Genomic DNA, 17950 nt, shown 5'->3' on the forward strand with positions numbered 1-17950 from the left:
CATCTGAGAGATATTTAATGTGTCTCAGGTTCAAGATACAAGACACAAAGCAGGTACTAACCCCAGGAAAGTTACCTGCCACCCAGTCAGCCCCCTTATTACTTCAGCCAGGCATCCCAGACCCCAGAGAAGTGGAGTGGTGGCCCTGGAATACCTGGCTTCTTTCCTATTTGGGGAATGTCAAGGTGGTAGTGTTCCAGAGGCCACTATCTCCCCTCCTTAGAAAATATAGACCCAGAGATCTGAAAGTTCCAGACTTGGATGCAGAGCAGCATATCTTCAGAGTGACCCCTGCCAAGAAACAGCCCTGATCTGAAGCCAGGCCCAGCCCTGTGGCCTTGATCCTGTAAAAGAAAGAACTATGGCCCCAATAAATGTCAGCAAAGTGTAGGAGATAAAGCAAGAAGTGGACACAGATTCCCACTGCCCCTCAAAAATTGGCTATAGGTAGCTGACCCAACAGGTAACAAAGCCTAAGGTTGAGACCTGCTCCACCTCCCACCCCAGTGCCTCTGAGGACCAGCCCCTCAAGGAGCCTCATTGCCAGGGCACTGTCCTTGAGCTGGTGCTGGGGTGAGTGAAGGGCAGGAAAGGCCAGCATTAGCTGTGGAATGATGCCTTGCTTTGGGGGCAGGAACAGCTGCCTCGAGTGACTCCTGGGGGGTCCACTGGGGAAAGAGCATCAGCTTCCCAACTGGGTGGGCCTAGCTCCTAGAAGCTCTGGACTGGGTCTTTAGCCAGGGTAAGGGCCTTAGTGAAAGGGAAGATGGCAGGAATTAGGAGCAGGGAGGGCAGTGAAAGTGTCGCTGTGAGGAACAGCCCAACACCCTTCTGACCTGCCACAAGGAAGCCCAGTTGCTAGTTCAGGCTCCTCTGGCCCCCTGTCAGGCTAAGTGGGCTCCTCTGCCTCTGCCTATTGCCCAGGGAAGACTTCCCATGGGGGATCCAGCCTCCTACTCCTCCTTGAGTCTTGGGCTACAGCCGGCTACCTTTGTTGAACTGGATGCACCAGTGGGAGTTGGCTGTGCCTGGACTAAGATGGGTGCGGTCCTCATATCCCATGAGGGGCTGTAGCTCCTGCTGCTGGGGGATGTCAGCGCTGCTTTCACTGCGAGAGCGGCCAGCTTTGGCCAGGCTTGGGGGAAAGGCGAAGCTAGGGCGTGGATCATACGGCAGGTTGAAAGGGTGCTGAGGCTCTTCGGCAGCCAGTGGGCAAGGAGGCAAGCGGGTCACAGTTGGGGCTTGGGTACAGGGTGGGGATGCCAGGCTCTCCAGGGATGAGATGCTTTGGTTCCAGCCTGTCTGCATGTCCACAGGCACAATCTTGGTGGTTTCCGAGGACACGTAGACTGCCAGATCTCCCTGACCACTCTTCCAGGGTAGCTCCTTCTCTGCACAGGTTGGGGAGGGGGGGATGATGCGTGGGCTTGGGCACACCTCAAGGCTCCCTAGGGACAGAGAATACACACGAACTCATTAGTAACACATTGGAATCCTTCTCAAGTATAACTGCATCTTTATAAATAAATTCATTCCACATTTGCCCTATTACATCCATTTGTGTAATTAGTTGATGAATGCCTTGCCGAGGGAAAGCACTATAGCTGGTTTTGCTCTCATTGTATCCTCAGCACCCAGAACAGGCCTAGGCACATAGTAGTTGCTTGGCAAATACTGACTAAACAAATGAAAATAACTAAAGCAAGAGAAAGCAGGAGCCAGGCAGGAAAAAAGCGAATCTGCGATCAGCCCTCACCGAGTTGCAGCACTGGCATAAGAAACCATATCCTGCCAGGCCCATCCCAGAGGAGACAGCATTGAGGGTGAGGAATATCTCGAGGCTCTACACCAAAGGCTTTGGTGCTGGACACCCTGCCTGAGCACCCATAACAGCCCTTTGGTGGGACAGAGCCCAGGAGTGTGAGCTCATGCAAACCCAATAGTAGGCTAACACTGTGCCACAAAGGGGACCTGAGCCAGGAGTCCCAGGACTGCTGGCAGCCAGGATGGAAGACTGGGCCACTGCATGGCAGGAAGTTGGAGGTTCTGAAAGAGGAAACCTGGGAAAGAGAAACCCCTGGACACCTACCACCCCCTGCTCTCCAAGTCAAGCATGATGCCTTCCGTATAACAGGTGCACATACATACCTGCTCATTGATAAAGTCCTGAGCAGTCAAGTATAGTATGAAATGTATTGATGCTGTGATTGGAAGTAAAACTACCTCTCTTAAAAGACCTGGAATATTACATTTTCACAACAACGACCAAACTAAAACAACAAAAGAATTCAGTCTTCACCTTTGGAGGATGCTTCATTGGTTTGAAAACCGATTAGTGAAAGGAATAAAATCAAGCATTTATCTATTCCAGTATGAACTGTACCTCAAAGTAACAAAGTCATTGACGAGAAGTTTTTTTAATAGAAGAATTGCTAGTAACGCAGACGAAAAAACAATGTAGAATATGACCACTGTACAACCCTGGATGAAATGTTGGATCTAGCAATGATCATCAGTGACTGCTAAGACTGGTGAAACACTGATGGCGAACTTCATAATGGACGGGGCTAACATCTGAACCCAACGATCAGTATTAACTTCACAAAAGAGAAACAGTGACATGGGATGTGTTTCCTGATGTGATACAAACTACACCATCACTGCCTCTCAAGTAAGTATTCTTACCAAAACATCTAAACTGAAATCTGATCTAGATTTAATTGCTGGTTTAAAGGAAATATAAGGCATGGTGGAACATATTAAATTATGCTTTGGGGATGCAATTAGCAAAATCCAGACAAGGAAAGACTGTGGGACAAATAACCAGATTATTTCAATAAATACATTGGAGGGACACCTGGGTGGCTCGTCGGTTGAGCATCTGACTCTTGATTTTGGCTCAGGGCATGATCTCACAGTTGTGGGACCAATCCCTGTGATGGGGTCTGTGGTGTAACACGGAGCCTGTCTGGGATTCTGCCTCTCCCTCTCTCTCTCTCTGCCCCTCCACTGCTCACGTGCGTGCATATTGTCTCTCTCAAAATAAATAAATAAATAAATAAATAAATAAATAAATAAATAAATATTTTTTTAAGAAGAGCCTTTTAAAAAGGTAATAATGAATAAATAAATACACTGGAAGGGGAAAAAGGAGGTATGGGGACCTGTAAATCAGGGCTTTTCAAACTTGACACCACTGACAAGATGGGACACAGATGCTTTGTTGTAGGGCTGTCCTGTGTATCACAGGGTATGTAGCAGCATCCCTGGCTTCTACCCACTACATGCAAGTGCACCTCTTCAGCTGTGGCAACCAAAAATGTCTCCAGATATTGCCAGATGTCCCCTGTGGGCAAAATCACTCCACTACCACCCCCTTGAGAACCATTGCTGTAGGTTAAAAGAGACTTATCAACCAAATGTCATGTGAGGGCCTTATCTGGATTTTTATTTTAACAAGCCTACCGTAAAAAAAAAAAGAATATTAAGACAATCAGGGCAATTTGAACACTGGATATTTGACGACAGGGACTTTAGATATAACAATAGTACTGCAGTTGTATTTTTTAAGAAGAATCTTTACCTTTTAAAGATGCATGCTTAAGTATTTATTGACAAGGTGATATATTTGAGATTTGCTTCAAAAGAACCCAGTGAAGAGAGGGGCATAGGTGAGGGGAGAGATGAAATAAGATTGGTTAGGAGTAGGTAATTATTGAAGCAGGGTAATAGGCAGTTAACTTTATGGTTCTGTCTATTATATATTTTGTTATTTTCTGTAAGAAGACATTTTAAAACGACACCTGAGGATGCTGGAGCCAACTAGCAATGATATGAGTAAGTTAGGTCTCCACATATGGAAACATGTATGTATTGTTTTTTATCTGCTATAATGCCATTTTGATGAATTCAGGCTCCTCCCCCAGGTCAGGCGGCCACTTTCACCAGGTGCTCTCTACCTGAGGGCAGGTGTGCTGAGCATGAGTCACAACAGAGCCTGGTGTTAGGTTTGCTTGTCACCTCATATTCCTAGCTAGACTGTAAAGGGAGGCAATGAGGCAGTGAAAAAGGTGTAGGTTTTGGGAGTCAGATGGGTCAGGTTCAAATTCCAGTTCTGCTGTGGGTTGCTGGACAAATCCTAAGTCCCTTTTTTCTCTATGAACTCAGTTTCCCCACCTTGGTTATTGTGAGGATTGAATTAGATCAGGTATGTCAGATTTCTGATATAAAGGAGATGCTCAGGAAATGCTGGTTGGTAAAGAAATGAGTAGGAAAAGGGAGTTGTCTGGAGGAAAGGCCATGCGTGAAGAGGGAAGAAGGCAGCTGCACAGCTCCCGCTTGCCCCAGGTGGGGGGTGGGGGGCTGGGAGGAAGCCATTACCTGAGACCTTGACCTCTTGGAGAACCTCACTGGTGGCCCGAGCCACAAAGATGATCCCCTCGTCGTCCTCCTTCTCTGTCTCCGAACTGTCACTCTCTTCCTCCTCCTCAGACTCCACAGTTAAGATCACAGCAGCTGGACAGGGACAAGAGCTGAGTGGGGGTGGCCAGCCCAGCAGCTGCCTCTTGGTACTGCACGACGCCAAACCAGCTCCCTGTCCACCCAGGCAGAGCCCACGGCTGGCAGAGCCTCCCCACCTTATCCTCTGGCTCTTTCAGCACTGGACTAGTGGGTTGGGGCTGAAGAGGAAGCTAAGTGGGGCTACAGAGCCCTAGGAGGCCACCAGAGAAAGCAGAGTCCTCTGAGGAAGCCAGGAGGGAAGTCATACTTTCTAGCTCCTCCATCATCTTCTCTCAGCCCTGAAGCCCCATCATCAACTGAAAACATGAGCATCAGGAGAGCTGGAAGACCCATCAATGCTCAGCTCATCCAAAAAACTCCTGGTTTTGTAGGCAGGACACTGGGCCCCATGGGTGACCCATCCTTCAAGCTCCCCCCTTCTCCATGACACCTTCTCCCTGTCCTTAAGGCCTCTAACCTGTAGTTATCTACTAGATACCTCCTGTCACAAATTAAGAACTGCTTAGAACATGTCCAGCTTTGAAATCAGGTAAGCCCAAGAGGTCCCTGAGGGAAGGAGCCTCAGTCCATGGCACTGAATGTAGCACAGAGGAGATCTTCCAGGTTTTGGCTGATGAGCCTCTGCCCCCCACCCCATCCTCAGCCCCCCCCACCCCCACCCCCACTCCCTGCTTGCCTGTGTCCTGAACGCTCAGGTTTCGAGGAGGTTTCCCATTTGTGGCCTCAGTGTTAGCTAAACCATCCTTCTGAGGACCAAGAAAAAAAACCCTAAGTCTCTGGCCCTGGCTCAAAATCCCAACCCTGTTGTCTGGTAGGGTCTTCCTGACACAGTTGGGGAGGGAATCTATATCAATCCCAGTGGTTCCATCAGCCCTTGGCCCCCCAGCCAACTGTAGAGTCTAAGTAACCTATGCCCCAGCAAGGGCTCTGGATGCCTCAGCCTGGGCTGAATTAGGCACTCCTGGAGCGCCCCCTCCCCCTGACCTCAGGAACCTGCCTTTCTCATGCTGGGTCACTTCTGGTAGGAGGTCCTGCTGCCTCCCAGGATGTGACCACAAAGCAAGATGCAGATCTCCCTCAAAAGGGCTCACCTTACCCTTCTGGGACTCTAGGAAGATACAAAAGGGAACCCAAACTATTGCAGCCACCAAGACTCTGAGGGTTAACCAACTAGGGGTTCCCCTGGGCTGGATTCCAATACTTGGGAGCTCAAAACTATGTGCCATCAGCCTCCAGCCCCAAACAGAAGTCCCAGAGAAAGCACATGCCTTCTTGCGACTGGTCTTGCGAGGTCGTGGCTTGCTCTTGGTGAAGCAGATGTTGTGCTTGGTGGACTTAAAGGACTCCAGCCGCCGTTTCATGTTCTGCTGGAAGACCTCCTTGTCCTGCCGTTCCTGCGCATCCTCTGAGATGAAGTGGCGGCTGCAGCTGGCTTTGTACTGGCAATGACAGGCCCACCCTGCCATGAGGCCAGGAGCCTTGGCCTCCCACAGGAGACCAGGCCATAGCACCATGTGCACGATAGACCCTCCCAGCCCCATTTTTCCAGAACTAGCCACGGATTAAAAAAACAAAAAGTACAAAAGGAACCCAGCCAGACACTCTGCATTCTCAATTCACTGGGGGAATAACTTCCCTTTATCACTGAACCTATCCCCCCAAATCTGGCTGTCCTTATCCTCCACACTACCCTTCCCCAATTTTCTCTGATATGAAGTAACAAGAGGCAGGGGACCCTGTATCTTGTCCCTTGGGGCTGCAATGAGACTGTGGGGGACATTTCCTTCTTTGCCCTTCCATTTAAGGAGCCTGGTCCCTGTGCCTGGCCCACACACCCCTATCCAGCTATATAGGATTCTCCCTCTACGAGAAACTCTCCAGCCAGCCATTTCTGCAACAACCTTGGACTTCCAGAACTATCTCTCCTGACACCCTGGACTCTTTTGATCCCAAAAGCCACCTGCACCCAATTTAGGACCACTCCCATCATCTATTCCTTCCCACTCTTTCTCACAAAGACCAAGCCCATTACATACCGACCTAGACTGCCAAAAAGAAGTACTGCCATCTGGTCCAAATCACCTTATCTGGGCTCACCTCCCTAGTACGACCCTTTCTTACAACTTGTATTTTCTGCTGCCCCAATCCAGTTCTAAGAGCTCCCTTCAAGTTTTCCATCTGCCTTCCCCCACCTAATCACCGAGAGGGATCCCTCTTTGTGGGGGTGCAGGAATCCAGCTCCCTCACAGGCGTACCCTGAACCCTGGCCTCCACTTTGCTCAGCCCACTCTTCCCTGCCTCCATCAGCTCCTGCTCCCTCCCATTTCCTGGCCCTCCAGCACCTTCACTCCTTCTCTCATCATGCCAACCAGCCCACCACCCTGCTTTTAAGCATGCCCCTGGCCCATTCTCCCCTGAAGAAAGCCTTTTCATTAAGGCCACTGCTTCCCTTTTGCTGCCAAACTTTTATATTTTGATTCTGATACTTTCCCTTATACCCATTACTTTCTTAAATACCAGAAATACAACTCCAGGGTCCACAAGTCCACAGTGCTTTCTCCCTGGTCACCAGTGCCATGGCATGATCTCTGGTTAGGCGCTGGCCTGACTTCTGTGCAGCATCCAGCCGTCCTTCTGGCCCAGGCCTCCAAGACACCATCTGCTACTGCGCATCTCCTCTCCTTCGCTGGTTCCCATTCCTTTTCTCCCATGTGCATTTCTCACAGTGTTGTCCTTGGCCTTCCTGTCTCACCTCCAAAAGCTCTCTGCAGTGAACTCTCCATTCCCCCAGCTTCAGCTAGCCCAGTCACAGACATCATGCAGCCATCACACCAGCTGCATTTGAATCACCTGGGCGATTTATTAAGGCCATAGATTCTTAGTCCCATTCCACACTACAAAATCAGAATCTCCAGGAGGTAAAGCCAGGAATATGTAGTCTAGCAAGCTCCCCCAAGGGATTCTGATGTTTCCAGGTGAGGAAATCTCTGACAATAAAGACTGTTTATGTTTATTTCCAGCCCTCATCTCTGAAACTATAATCTCATATTTGTAACTCCATACTAAACACTCTGTCTCTCTTTCTCGGATAACATTTCTGTGAAGAACATGAAGAATTATGGATTGTGTTATGGTATAACTAAATGGATTCAGAACTAGTTGAGTAACCATACCCAAAAATGCTTGATCCATGTCAGTCTAGAGGAAAGTCTTTAGTAGCATGCCACAGGGCTCTGTCCTCAGCTCTATCCTATTCAACTTTTTATGTTGATTTGGATAAATATAAAGTTAACAGGCTTAGCAAATTTTCACATGATGTGAATCTGAACAGATATTTGGTGCCAGACATGGGATCCAAACGATGCACTGATGGGCTAAATCAAATAAAATGACATTTAACGGGGATAAGCACAGTCTTACTCCAGTTTTGTTTTGTTTTGTTTTCTAATTGATTACATAAGAACTGGTTGAACTGCACCCATTGACCAATCTTATGCCCACACATCCATAGACAACCAATCGTTATGTACAACCTGATGTGATACAATACATAATACAAAGCACACCTACTGAATGTTCCTGAATCTGACCAGGCCTCTAGATTTAAGTACCAGGAAATACAGAGGATGGAGGAACATGTTAAACATCGCCACTGGAATATAATTAGCAAAATCTACAAAATGGGAAATTCCCTGAGACAAAGTATCCAGTTTTTTCAATAAATAAATAGCAAGTGGGAGAAAAGGAGAAGAAAGTATTAGAGATTTTTTTCTTTAATAAAGAGAAATATTTACCAAATGCAAAATGTGGGCTTTATTTGGATCCTGATTTAAACAAACCACCTGGAAAAAAGATGATTATGAATACTGACTGGATATTTCATGTGAGAAGAAATTATTATTATTTGTTATAAGCGATAATCACACTACTATTTTATACATACATTGTATACATAGACTTCTTGCCACATAGAGATACATATTGAAATATTTAGAGGTGATATGCTATGTCTGGAGTTTGCTTTAAGATAAATAAGTGTGGATGGGATGAGGTAGAGGTACAGAATGTAACAAGATCAACCATGCATCGATAATTAGGGGAGCTGAGTAATGCATAAATCAGTTATTTTATTCTGTCTAGTTTTGTGAGATGTGCCTTAAGAAAAAAGTAAACAAAATGAAACAAAAACCCCCACAGGTTGGATGAGACAGAGTCGAATAGCCATTAACTGAGGAAGACATGGGAGTATGCCTGATTGTAAGGACATTTTGGGGCCTCAGAGTGGTAAGACAAAGCTGGAGGGATTCAGAACATCGGGAAGAGACTTGCAAGTTCTAGAACTAAAAAGGTAAGAAAGCCTCTATGCCCTGCTGTGGTCAACCACATCTAGAGCAGCATTCAGGGCCTTGTTTCTTATGACCAGAGAAGACATAGGGAGACAAGGGAGAGGGGATGCTGGCCTGAGGGCAAGAAGGACTGTGTGAAAAGGAACTGTCTTGAAACCTTTGAAGGCTTATTCTGCAGAGCTGCAGAGAGTCAAATTATAACCCGTGCCAGCAAGTTAAAGGAAGCCAGTTCTGTCTCAACCGTAGAAACAATCTTGACTGTTAAAACTGCCAGGAATGGTAACAGCTGCCTTCCCATTTCTGAAAAGTTCAAGGTAATGGCATGCTGCCCCCTTGTGGGGTTGCAACAGATTCCTTCCTGAATGGGTTGGACCATTCCAGCCTGAGCTTCCTGACCTGCATTAGACTAACACTACCTACAAGAGATGTCTGCCTTCCCCATACTAAGCTGGTCCCACAGGCTTCCTCAGCACTTCTGTTTCTGCCTGTGACCCCATCAAGCCTTCTGTAGTCCATCCCCTCCTCTCCCCCTCAAGACAACCACTCAATCCTATGTGCTCCTCTCCTTTACCACCACCCAACTCTGATCCAGTGTTTCACTCCAGCCTTCCAACTGGCTCTCCCAGCCTCGCACCTCGCCCCTCCAATTTGGTCTATGCTCTGCTACCAGAAGAAGATATCTTTAAACAGTGCTTATATCAGCCCAACCCTTTCCAAAAAAAAAAAAAAAAAAAAAAAAGCTAAATGTTATTACAAGATAATGCCCATGCTCTTCCACTGGGCACTTACAGCTCTTCACTAGCTGGTGCCAATTGCCTCTTGAGCCTGCAGTCACGGTCTCCCCAGACCACTCCCCCAACTGCCCCCCACCTCCACTCCCCTTTGGAACTCTTACACCCTCCCTGCTCTCACCCTGCGGCGTGGCTTGTAGAGGCCTCCACAGAGCAGATGGTGCATCACAGCATCCTCACGGTCCCGGCCGCTGCGCACTGTGTCAATCACCTGCAGATCCAGACACGCTCCACTGCCACTCTCCCTCCTGCAGGAAGCAGGGAACATGTGTGCTAAGGAGGGGCCAGGAGGCACAGGCCAGGGGAAGGGCAAAAAGCAAAAGTGCCCACAAATCTTTCCCAGAAGGGATGCAGAGAGAGGGCCCAAGAGAGAGGAGCTTGAGGAATTGGAGGGGGGTTCAAGGACTTACAACAGGTTCGTGACAGATGTCTCTGCCATAGAATTGCGGCTGGGCATAGAGGGCAGAGTGAGACCTGTGGAGGACAAGATATGGCCTCCCTGCTGGGGCCAAGACAGAGGTCAGAAAGCAAGCAGATTGAGGGTACCGCAGACAGTCAAAGGGTAATAAAAAGGAGAAGAGTTAACACTTATTCTGTTCTTTTGATCATCTAGGTACTATGCTATGCACTTTACACATTGAATCCACAAAATTCTGTGACATATGTATTCTTATTCCTGCTTTCTTACAACAGAGGAAACAGGCTGAGAGAGGATAAGGGACTTAACCAAGGTCACAAGTCTGTAAGTGATAAGACTTGAACTGCATCTGCTGACTCTAGAGTCTAGCTGTTTCTCAACTTTCTCTACTCCTTGCCAGACTCTGAATTCAGCATCAGGTCAGGCTGGTTTCTGCAGGTGCCACTTTACCAGTCTGCTAGCAATTCCCAACTCCCCGCTCAGGTCCTACCTGCTTGTCACTCCTTCCTGCCCTGCTCTGCTGGCTACCCACCACTGGCTGCTGGCCCACCTGGTCCACGAAGCTGATGGCATCCCGGATGTTGAGTCGATAGTACACATCCCAGATCTGGTCCCGTATGCGGTAGGCTGACCGTCGCATCAGCAGCTGACTCAGGTACTTCTTGTCAAACTGTTCCCACCTACAGAAGATGTCAGGCCCAGGCCTGAGTCCCATCCCCAAGGCCCAGCTGGCTGGCCCTTCCTCAGATGAGGTAGGGGCACTGCCAGCATCAGCCTGGCTCTCTTGGTATAGGCCTCTCAGCCAGGGAGAATATTGAAGCTAGTCCCCGCCCTTATGGAACTTACAGCATTATAGGAAAGTCTGACATTAAATTGAAGTTATTACAAATAACCAGAATTGCAACAATAACAAGAACTACAAAGGATAATTATAGAGTATGTAAGGGATTCGTCCTAGTCAGCAAGGCCAGGGAATGCCTCCCTAGGGACTTGATGCCTATAGTGAGATCTGAAGGAGAAACAGTGGTTAAGAAGGTGAGAAGGTGAGAAAATGTTCTAATACACAGAATATGTGCCAAGGTCCCAATGGCAGGGTAGGGGAGCACAATGAGTCCTGAGGTTCTAAACCAGGGTCCATGTAATTAGCAGGCAGACAGTCAAGGACAGAGCACAGCATGATGAGGCTGGAGTCTGGAAGGTGCCAGACCACACAGGGCCAGGCAGCCCTCACTGTGAAGACTTGTCTTATCCTGAGAGTACTGGGATGCCACTGAAAGGGCTCCTGGCAGAGGTCACCCAGCCCAAGCCTGGCTGTGTTCCTTCTCAGAAGTGTGGCATATCCCCAGTGCTGCCCTGGCTGGTGGGTCTGCTGCTGCTGAAGGAGCCTTGGGGGAGCTCCCTCACCTGTCCCTCCAGTAGTGATAGCCATGGTGCCCCACAACGTCCTCCACTGCAGCCAGAATGTGGTCAAAAGTCTAGAAGGGGGGTGGGTAGGGGGACTGGATCAGGACTCTGCTTAAAATAGAAGGAAGAGAGGTATAGGTGGAGGGATGGGGTTCTGGTACCCACGTGCTCATGCAGCTCCTGGTTCAGGGTGGGTTTGTGATGCTCACTCCTCTTCACCTTCAGCCACTTGACCAGTGGCTTGATGGTTAAGCCCTATGGACAGGCAGCAGGTGAGCCCTGCCCTATCCAGTTTCCTGCCTTTCTCTCCCCATCATTAGGCCTCAGCTTCAGTACCTCCACCTCACTGCACTCAAGGTCTGAGAAGTCAGGCCCCTGTATCCCCCAATAGAAAGAGGAGCCCCATCCCAAAGGCTCCATGCCTCCCCCAGGGCCTGTTGGACCTTCTCCCTACCCAGCCTCATGGGCTCTCCCACCTGCACAATGACTGTGAAGAAGACCACCACAATAGTGGTGGCCACAAAGTAGTCCTTGGCAGGGACCTTGGTCTTGTCCAGTAGGATGACGAGAGCGAAGGCCACAGCCCCACGCAGGCCCCCATAGGACATCACCACCTGGTCAATCTTGTCCAGAGGGACCAGCCGGAACTGATTCAGCACCCACGTCTGCAGGACTACGCCTACAGCAGGAGGGAGGCCAGTGGGAGCAGGGCTTTGGTAGTGGAGGACCCAGGAGTGGATGGTACCAAGTATCTGGGCTAAGGTCTGACAGGGGCTAGGAAGGATGAACAATAGCGGGGAGGCTTAGGAATTGACAAGGATATGGACTCAGACTAGGAGATGAGCTGGGGCAGGGCAGGAAGTAGAGTGGGAAAGCAGAGGGTGCTGGCAATACCGAGGGCTCGGAAGAACAGGATGAAGAAGAGGGTGCCCAGCACCAGCCCAGAATCCCAGGCCCACTTAGAAGAGTCCACAGCCGAGATGCCAAGCAGCATGAAGATGACTGTCTCAGCACAGCTGGCTAGAGTCTTCATTGTGTATTTGACAGCCGTGCGTGACTTATGGGAGATGTTGGCCTCCACGTACTTCTTACAGCCTAGGCCACACATAGTTACCCTGGAAGAGGAATTGACAGACAGGACAAGTAAGGAGGGGTTGCAGAAGCACAGCCTCTGGGGTTCAAGCGTGCTGCAGGAGGGGTGTTGCCCATCACAGAATGTCAGACCATCAGGGCTGAAGCCCAAGGAGGCATGGAGACAGTCTCAGAACAACTAGTGGGGGTCTTAGGATAAGGGTCCAAGTCTCCAAGTTCCCATTCAGTGCCTCCTGGAGAGGAAGGTGGGAGAAACATGCTCTGACTAGCATCCTTTCTAGGCACCTTTTGCAGTACTGTAGCCACTAGAGCCAGTGGCACCAGGCCTTGAGATCCACTTCTAGCTCAGCCTATACCCCAGAGAGCACTTCAGGAAGAGGAAGACTAGGTTCTGCAGTGCCCAGGGCAGTTCTAGAGGTAGATCCTGAAATATGAAGTGAGGTTTACTGTCTTCCCAGGGGAATTTGAGGCTCCCACTACCACAAGGGCACAGGGAAACCTATTGCCTCCTTAGGGTCTTGCTTCTGTCCATGTGAGGGGCAACCATCTCCAATGCCCCCTCCCAGCTGCCTGCATGCAAGGCCCCCAGGACTCACGCAAGAATAGCAGAGAGAGAGGCCATTTCAGCAGTGAGGTAGGCTGCATAGGCGAGGAGGAAGACCAGCAGCGGCTCGATGATGCGGACCCGCTTGGTGAAGCGTGTGGTCAGGGCCAGGAGGAAGGCAAAGACTAAGCCCACGGCTGCCCCGCCCAGACTGACCACAAACAGGGAGGCTGGGGGAGGAGTGGGTTGTCAGCGTGACCCCTGGCCTGGACCCCACCCGGGCGGATAAGATTGCTGCCTGGCAGGGAGTAGAGGACAATGCCCACTGTACTCCCAGGGGTCAGGATCCCAGAGCCAGGATCCCAGGAAAGCCCCTCCTTCTCAGGTTCTCAGGGCCCCATTTCTCTATAGAGGAGAATGAGGCAACCCAACAGCCTCCTCTGTCCTGATGCAGTAGGGGGCAGGACTCAGCAACCCAGCCAAAGCGGGGAAATACTGACCGACTCCTTTCAGGTAGTCAGTGGCCTGCACATTGGCAGAGCCCATCTCCACAAAGGAGTTGCAGACCTTGTACAGCACCTGAGTGAGAAGATGAGAGTCAGGAGAAAGGAGGGGGAAGGTTCAACTGGGACTACTGGGAGAGGGTGAAATCTGAGGTGGTATTTCTTACCCAGGAAACCCAGGGAAGGGTCTGAGCATGCTCAGACACCCAACTAGTCAGAGCATGGCAACAGGGGTCAGGGAATGGCAGCCAGCTGAGCACTCTCACCACGGTGACAGCATCATTGAGCAGGGACTCGCCAAAGACGATGATAAAGAGAGTGTCGTTGACATGCACCTCCTCAAAGACAGCCAGCACAGCCACAGGGTCCACCGCTGAGATGAGGCTCCCAAATAGCAGAAAGTCCAGCAAGCTGGCCTGCACTCGAGGGGCTTTTGAGGGATAGATGGGGGACAGCAGTTAGCGAGGTATCCAGTTTCCCACAGCATTCCCTGTGACAAGCCCTGGCTCCACCCCCACTGTGGAAACAAGGATACCCAGAGAGGACTTGGGATGGTGAACACAGCATCAGCCCGCAGGTCAGGACACTTGAGCCTAGGGCCTGGCTTTGCCACTTACCAGCTCTGTGATGTTGGTGCTGTCACTGTCACATGACTTCTCTTAAGCCATGCCTCCTCATCTGCCTACCTCATGAGATTGCTGCAAAATCAACCCAGGAGATGGCTAAGAAAGCTCTACATAACCTGAAAAGTTAAGGTGGCACTGACAATAAAATCTGCAGCTACAGTAATAAGAACCACCAGCAGGTGGAAATTGGCTGCTGACTGGCTTTATTAGGGAGATAGTGCTTTCTCCCACCCTTGTGGTTCTCAGCCTAAAGGATATGACACTCACAATACTCAGCAGGAGGGGTAGGGGCTGTCGATCTGTGAGGGCTAAGTATGGTAGGAAAAGCACCTACCGTTGGGAGAACTTGAACATGTCATAGAATCTCTGTTAGCCTGTTTCCTCATGTATATATTGTGAATAATAACAGTATCTACCTCAAAAAGTCCTTTATTTAGCCAGAGTCTAACACAAAGTAAGTACCTAATAGATATTACCTATTTTAGGATTATTATTATTACTATTATTGGTACTATTATTATGGTCTGATGTCCTCCCTTCCCTTCCTGCCCCAAAGAGTTCACTCACCCATTAGGAAAACCAGGTAGGAGGCCTCAAGTAGAAATTGCAAACCTCCCTTTGTACCTTGGAAGAAGTCTGAATTATCAACATTCCGAGTTGAATGGATTTTGGTGCAGGAAATGAGGAAGAAGGGAGCAGGAAAGGCAGTCTGAGGGCAAAGAACCTCAGTAAAACAGGCCTCTCCTGCTAACCTTTATCAAATGAGTTTAGGGCCTCTATTTCTTCATCTATTAAATGGGACAAATTATACCCCAACAGAGTAGCTATAAAGAGTCCATGCGATAAGTAAAGATATAATATCCAGGGTAATGTATTGCATTCTGTGGATGTATAATATGGATTTATCAAAAATAATAAAGGCACCTGGCTGGCTCAATCAGAAGAGCATGTGACTCTTGATCTCAGGGTTGTGAGTTTGAGCCCCATGCTGGGTGTAGAGATTACTTTTAAAAAAATTTAAAGGGGTGCCTGGCTGGCTCAGTCAGAAAAGCATGCAACCCTTGATCTTGGGGTTGTACGTTCAAGCCCCACGTTGCATATAGAGATTACTTCAAACTAAAATATTAAAAAATTATTATAATAAATAAATAGATCTTAATAAAAAAAATAATAATAACAGAAAACCACCCTAATGTGGCCTGGGCAGAGCCAGGATGGCTGACCCTCGCAGGAATGGTGAATTGTGCCTCAAGGGAGCAAGACTGGCAAGTGGCAGTGTGGTAACAGAGGGCAGGAGGCAGCAGTAGTAATGCAGGCTTCCCAGCCTCAGCAGCCCACACACAGCTGGGAGCCAGGCCTCTGCTCAGCTGTCATGCTGCAGAAGCCCAGACTCAACTGGCAGAGACCTAAATGAAGACTGTAGGCCCATCTGGAGTATTGCCTTGCACTCCAGGTGGGAGGGACCTAAGAACTCTCAGGGCATGGCTCTTGCCAATATGGGATCTCCAGAGGTGAAGGGGGTTGGTCCAGGTTCTAGGGTCACTCACCCACAAGTCCAGCCTGCTGCAGGCCCCAGAGGGCAGCACCTGTTGTGAAGGCATTCCAGAGTGTGCCCACCACAGCATAGGTGAGGATGGCACCCAAATTATCAAAGAACAGCCGGCTAGGCATGAAATAGCCTGAGTCCAGCACAATAGGAGGCAGCAGGAAGAGGAAGAACGTGCCTGGCTCCAGCTGGTACTCAGCTTTCTTGGCCACAGCCAAGACAATGCCTCCAAGCACCAGTCCCAGCAAAATCAGCAGGCAGCTCTCAGGGACCAGTGATGTCACCTTCCGAGACAAGTGAAACACTACAATGCAAGAAGAGGGCAGGATGCATCAGCTTATTGGACACACACACACACACACACACACACACACACGTGCGCACAACACATATACACTGGCCTATAACCTCCCACTCTTAGAAGGTTATCCAAGGTCAGGAACCCTGACCCTGAGACCAAGGAAAGAGAAAAGAAATGCAGGACTACTAGAATCTCCAACCTCCATGCCCATAAACACTCCACTGCAGCTAAAGTTGTCTGTTTCTTGGTGTTCCTGTCATGGTAACCTAGGCCTTTGCTTGTTATTTCCATTTCTGGCAATGCCCCCTCCTCTCTACTCTCATCCTCAGGGCATCTCACCTTTCTCTGATCTCCCTTATCCGTAACCATTATTTGAGCCTCAGCAAATGTTATTTGGTATATTTCTGTGTATAACATAGCTGTAAAAATCAGGGCCTCTAGATCCAGGCTGCCTGGGTTTGAAGACTACCTCCTCTATTTACTAGTTCTGTGACCTCAGAGCACATAACTTCACCTCTCTTTCAGTTTTCTCATCAGCAAAATAGGAATAAAAACAGTAGTGATCTCATAGGATTGTTGTGATGTTTAAATAAAGCAATCTACTCAATAGCACTTAGCCCAATGCTTTATCGTAATCACTCAATAAATGTTACCTAATATATTATTGAGTCCTGCCTCCCTAACTAGACCATAATGCATATTATACCTCCCAACAGCACTGTAGACCTCCTAGCCCAATGTGCTTTTCATTATAATGCCTCAACTAAGGAAACAGTAGTTGAAAAACATTGGGTTTAGCGGTAAGACGATCCCTCATTCTTCAGGCTCTGTCGCTTTCTAATTGTATGATCACAAACTAATTTACCTGAGCTTCAATCTCTTCTCCTATAATATGAGAAAAATACCTATTACACAAGGTGGGTATAAAATGATACAGTGTGAATGTGCCCACCAGGATATCACACATATAGTAGGTTCTCAACAAATATAAATTAAAAATGACTCTGAGGAAGGAACACCTGGCCAGTTGAGTAGGTGGAGCATGTGACTCTTAATCTTGGGGTTGTGAGTTCAAGTTGGGTACACAGATTGCTTAAAAATAAAAAATCTTTAGGGGTGTCTTGGTGGCTCAGTTGGTTGGGCGGCCAACTTCGGCTCAAGTCATGATCTCACGGCTCATGGGTTCGAGCCCCGCGGTGGGCTCTGTTCTGACAGCTCGTAGCCTGGAGCCTGCTTCGGATTCTGTGTCTCCCTCTCTCTCTACCCCTCCTCCACTCACACTCTGTCTCTGTCTCAAAGGTAAATAAACATTAAAAAAAAATTTTAATAAAAAATCTTTAAAAAAAATGACTCTGGGGGAAAATAATGACAGACCTGTCCCCCAGGAAAGGAAGATGAAACATGTAATGGGTTTCTAGCACTATCGCCACTCCTACCTTTCCCCACTAAAATAAGTCATTTTGTCTCTCCCTTGGGCCCTGAGATCTCAAGTGAACAACTTTCCCCATACTTGGAGTGGCAGGTAGTGAAGAAGCCTCCATGTTAGCCTATGTGAGACCCAATGCCAAGACAGTGCCCTTTGGAAGTCGTATCCAAAGGGCTTCAGGCAGTTCCTGGTACATAGTGGGATCTATATAAATATTTGTTGAATAAAAAGGAAAACAAAAGAAAACAAACCTCCTAGTAATAAAGCTGAGGGAAGGTATTCCAATCTCTCCCCTCTGTGAGAAGGTTTTTTGTTTTTTTGTGGGGTGTGTGTGTGTGTGTGTGTGTGTGTGTGTCTATTGAAGAGGCTATCTTTGCCTACCCCCAAAGGAGTTGGCATCCAATTATGGGGGAAACTACAGTCATTACTATA

At 48.6% G+C, this 17950-nt stretch overlaps 1 protein-coding gene across 9 annotated transcripts in view; it reads right to left on the minus strand.

Annotated features, from left to right (window-relative positions):
- The window catches only part of SLC9A5 (solute carrier family 9 member A5), a 31436-nt gene continuing 13486 nt past the window's right edge, over nucleotides 1–17950 (minus strand). For 3 of the 9 annotated variants that reach the window (XM_047835054.1, XM_047835052.1, XM_047835046.1), the window contains 16 exons: nucleotides 15793–16095; nucleotides 13886–14049; nucleotides 13617–13695; nucleotides 13169–13346; nucleotides 12375–12595; nucleotides 11957–12159; nucleotides 11646–11735; nucleotides 11481–11551; nucleotides 10627–10756; nucleotides 10069–10160; nucleotides 9780–9906; nucleotides 8316–8363; nucleotides 5790–5960; nucleotides 5198–5267; nucleotides 4381–4515; nucleotides 1–1448 (listed from right to left, as the gene is read on the minus strand). In XM_047835054.1, coding sequence (XP_047691010.1) covers nucleotides 976–1448; nucleotides 4381–4515; nucleotides 5198–5267; nucleotides 5790–5960; nucleotides 8316–8363; nucleotides 9780–9906; nucleotides 10069–10160; nucleotides 10627–10756; nucleotides 11481–11551; nucleotides 11646–11735; nucleotides 11957–12159; nucleotides 12375–12595; nucleotides 13169–13346; nucleotides 13617–13695; nucleotides 13886–14049; nucleotides 15793–15916 — 2376 coding nt within the window. In that variant the 5' untranslated portion in view covers nucleotides 15917–16095 and the 3' untranslated portion in view covers nucleotides 1–975. The remainder of the gene's footprint in view (nucleotides 1449–4380; nucleotides 4516–5197; nucleotides 5268–5789; nucleotides 5961–8315; nucleotides 8364–9779; nucleotides 9907–10068; nucleotides 10161–10626; nucleotides 10757–11480; nucleotides 11552–11645; nucleotides 11736–11956; nucleotides 12160–12374; nucleotides 12596–13168; nucleotides 13347–13616; nucleotides 13696–13885; nucleotides 14050–15792; nucleotides 16096–17950) is intronic. The other 6 variants (XM_047835047.1, XM_047835048.1, XM_047835051.1 and 3 more) reach the window with 6 other exon arrangements.

The sequence above is a fragment of the Prionailurus viverrinus genome, chromosome E2, assembly GCF_022837055.1.
Source record: "Prionailurus viverrinus isolate Anna chromosome E2, UM_Priviv_1.0, whole genome shotgun sequence".
NCBI classification, from domain to species: Eukaryota; Metazoa; Chordata; class Mammalia; order Carnivora; family Felidae; genus Prionailurus; species Prionailurus viverrinus.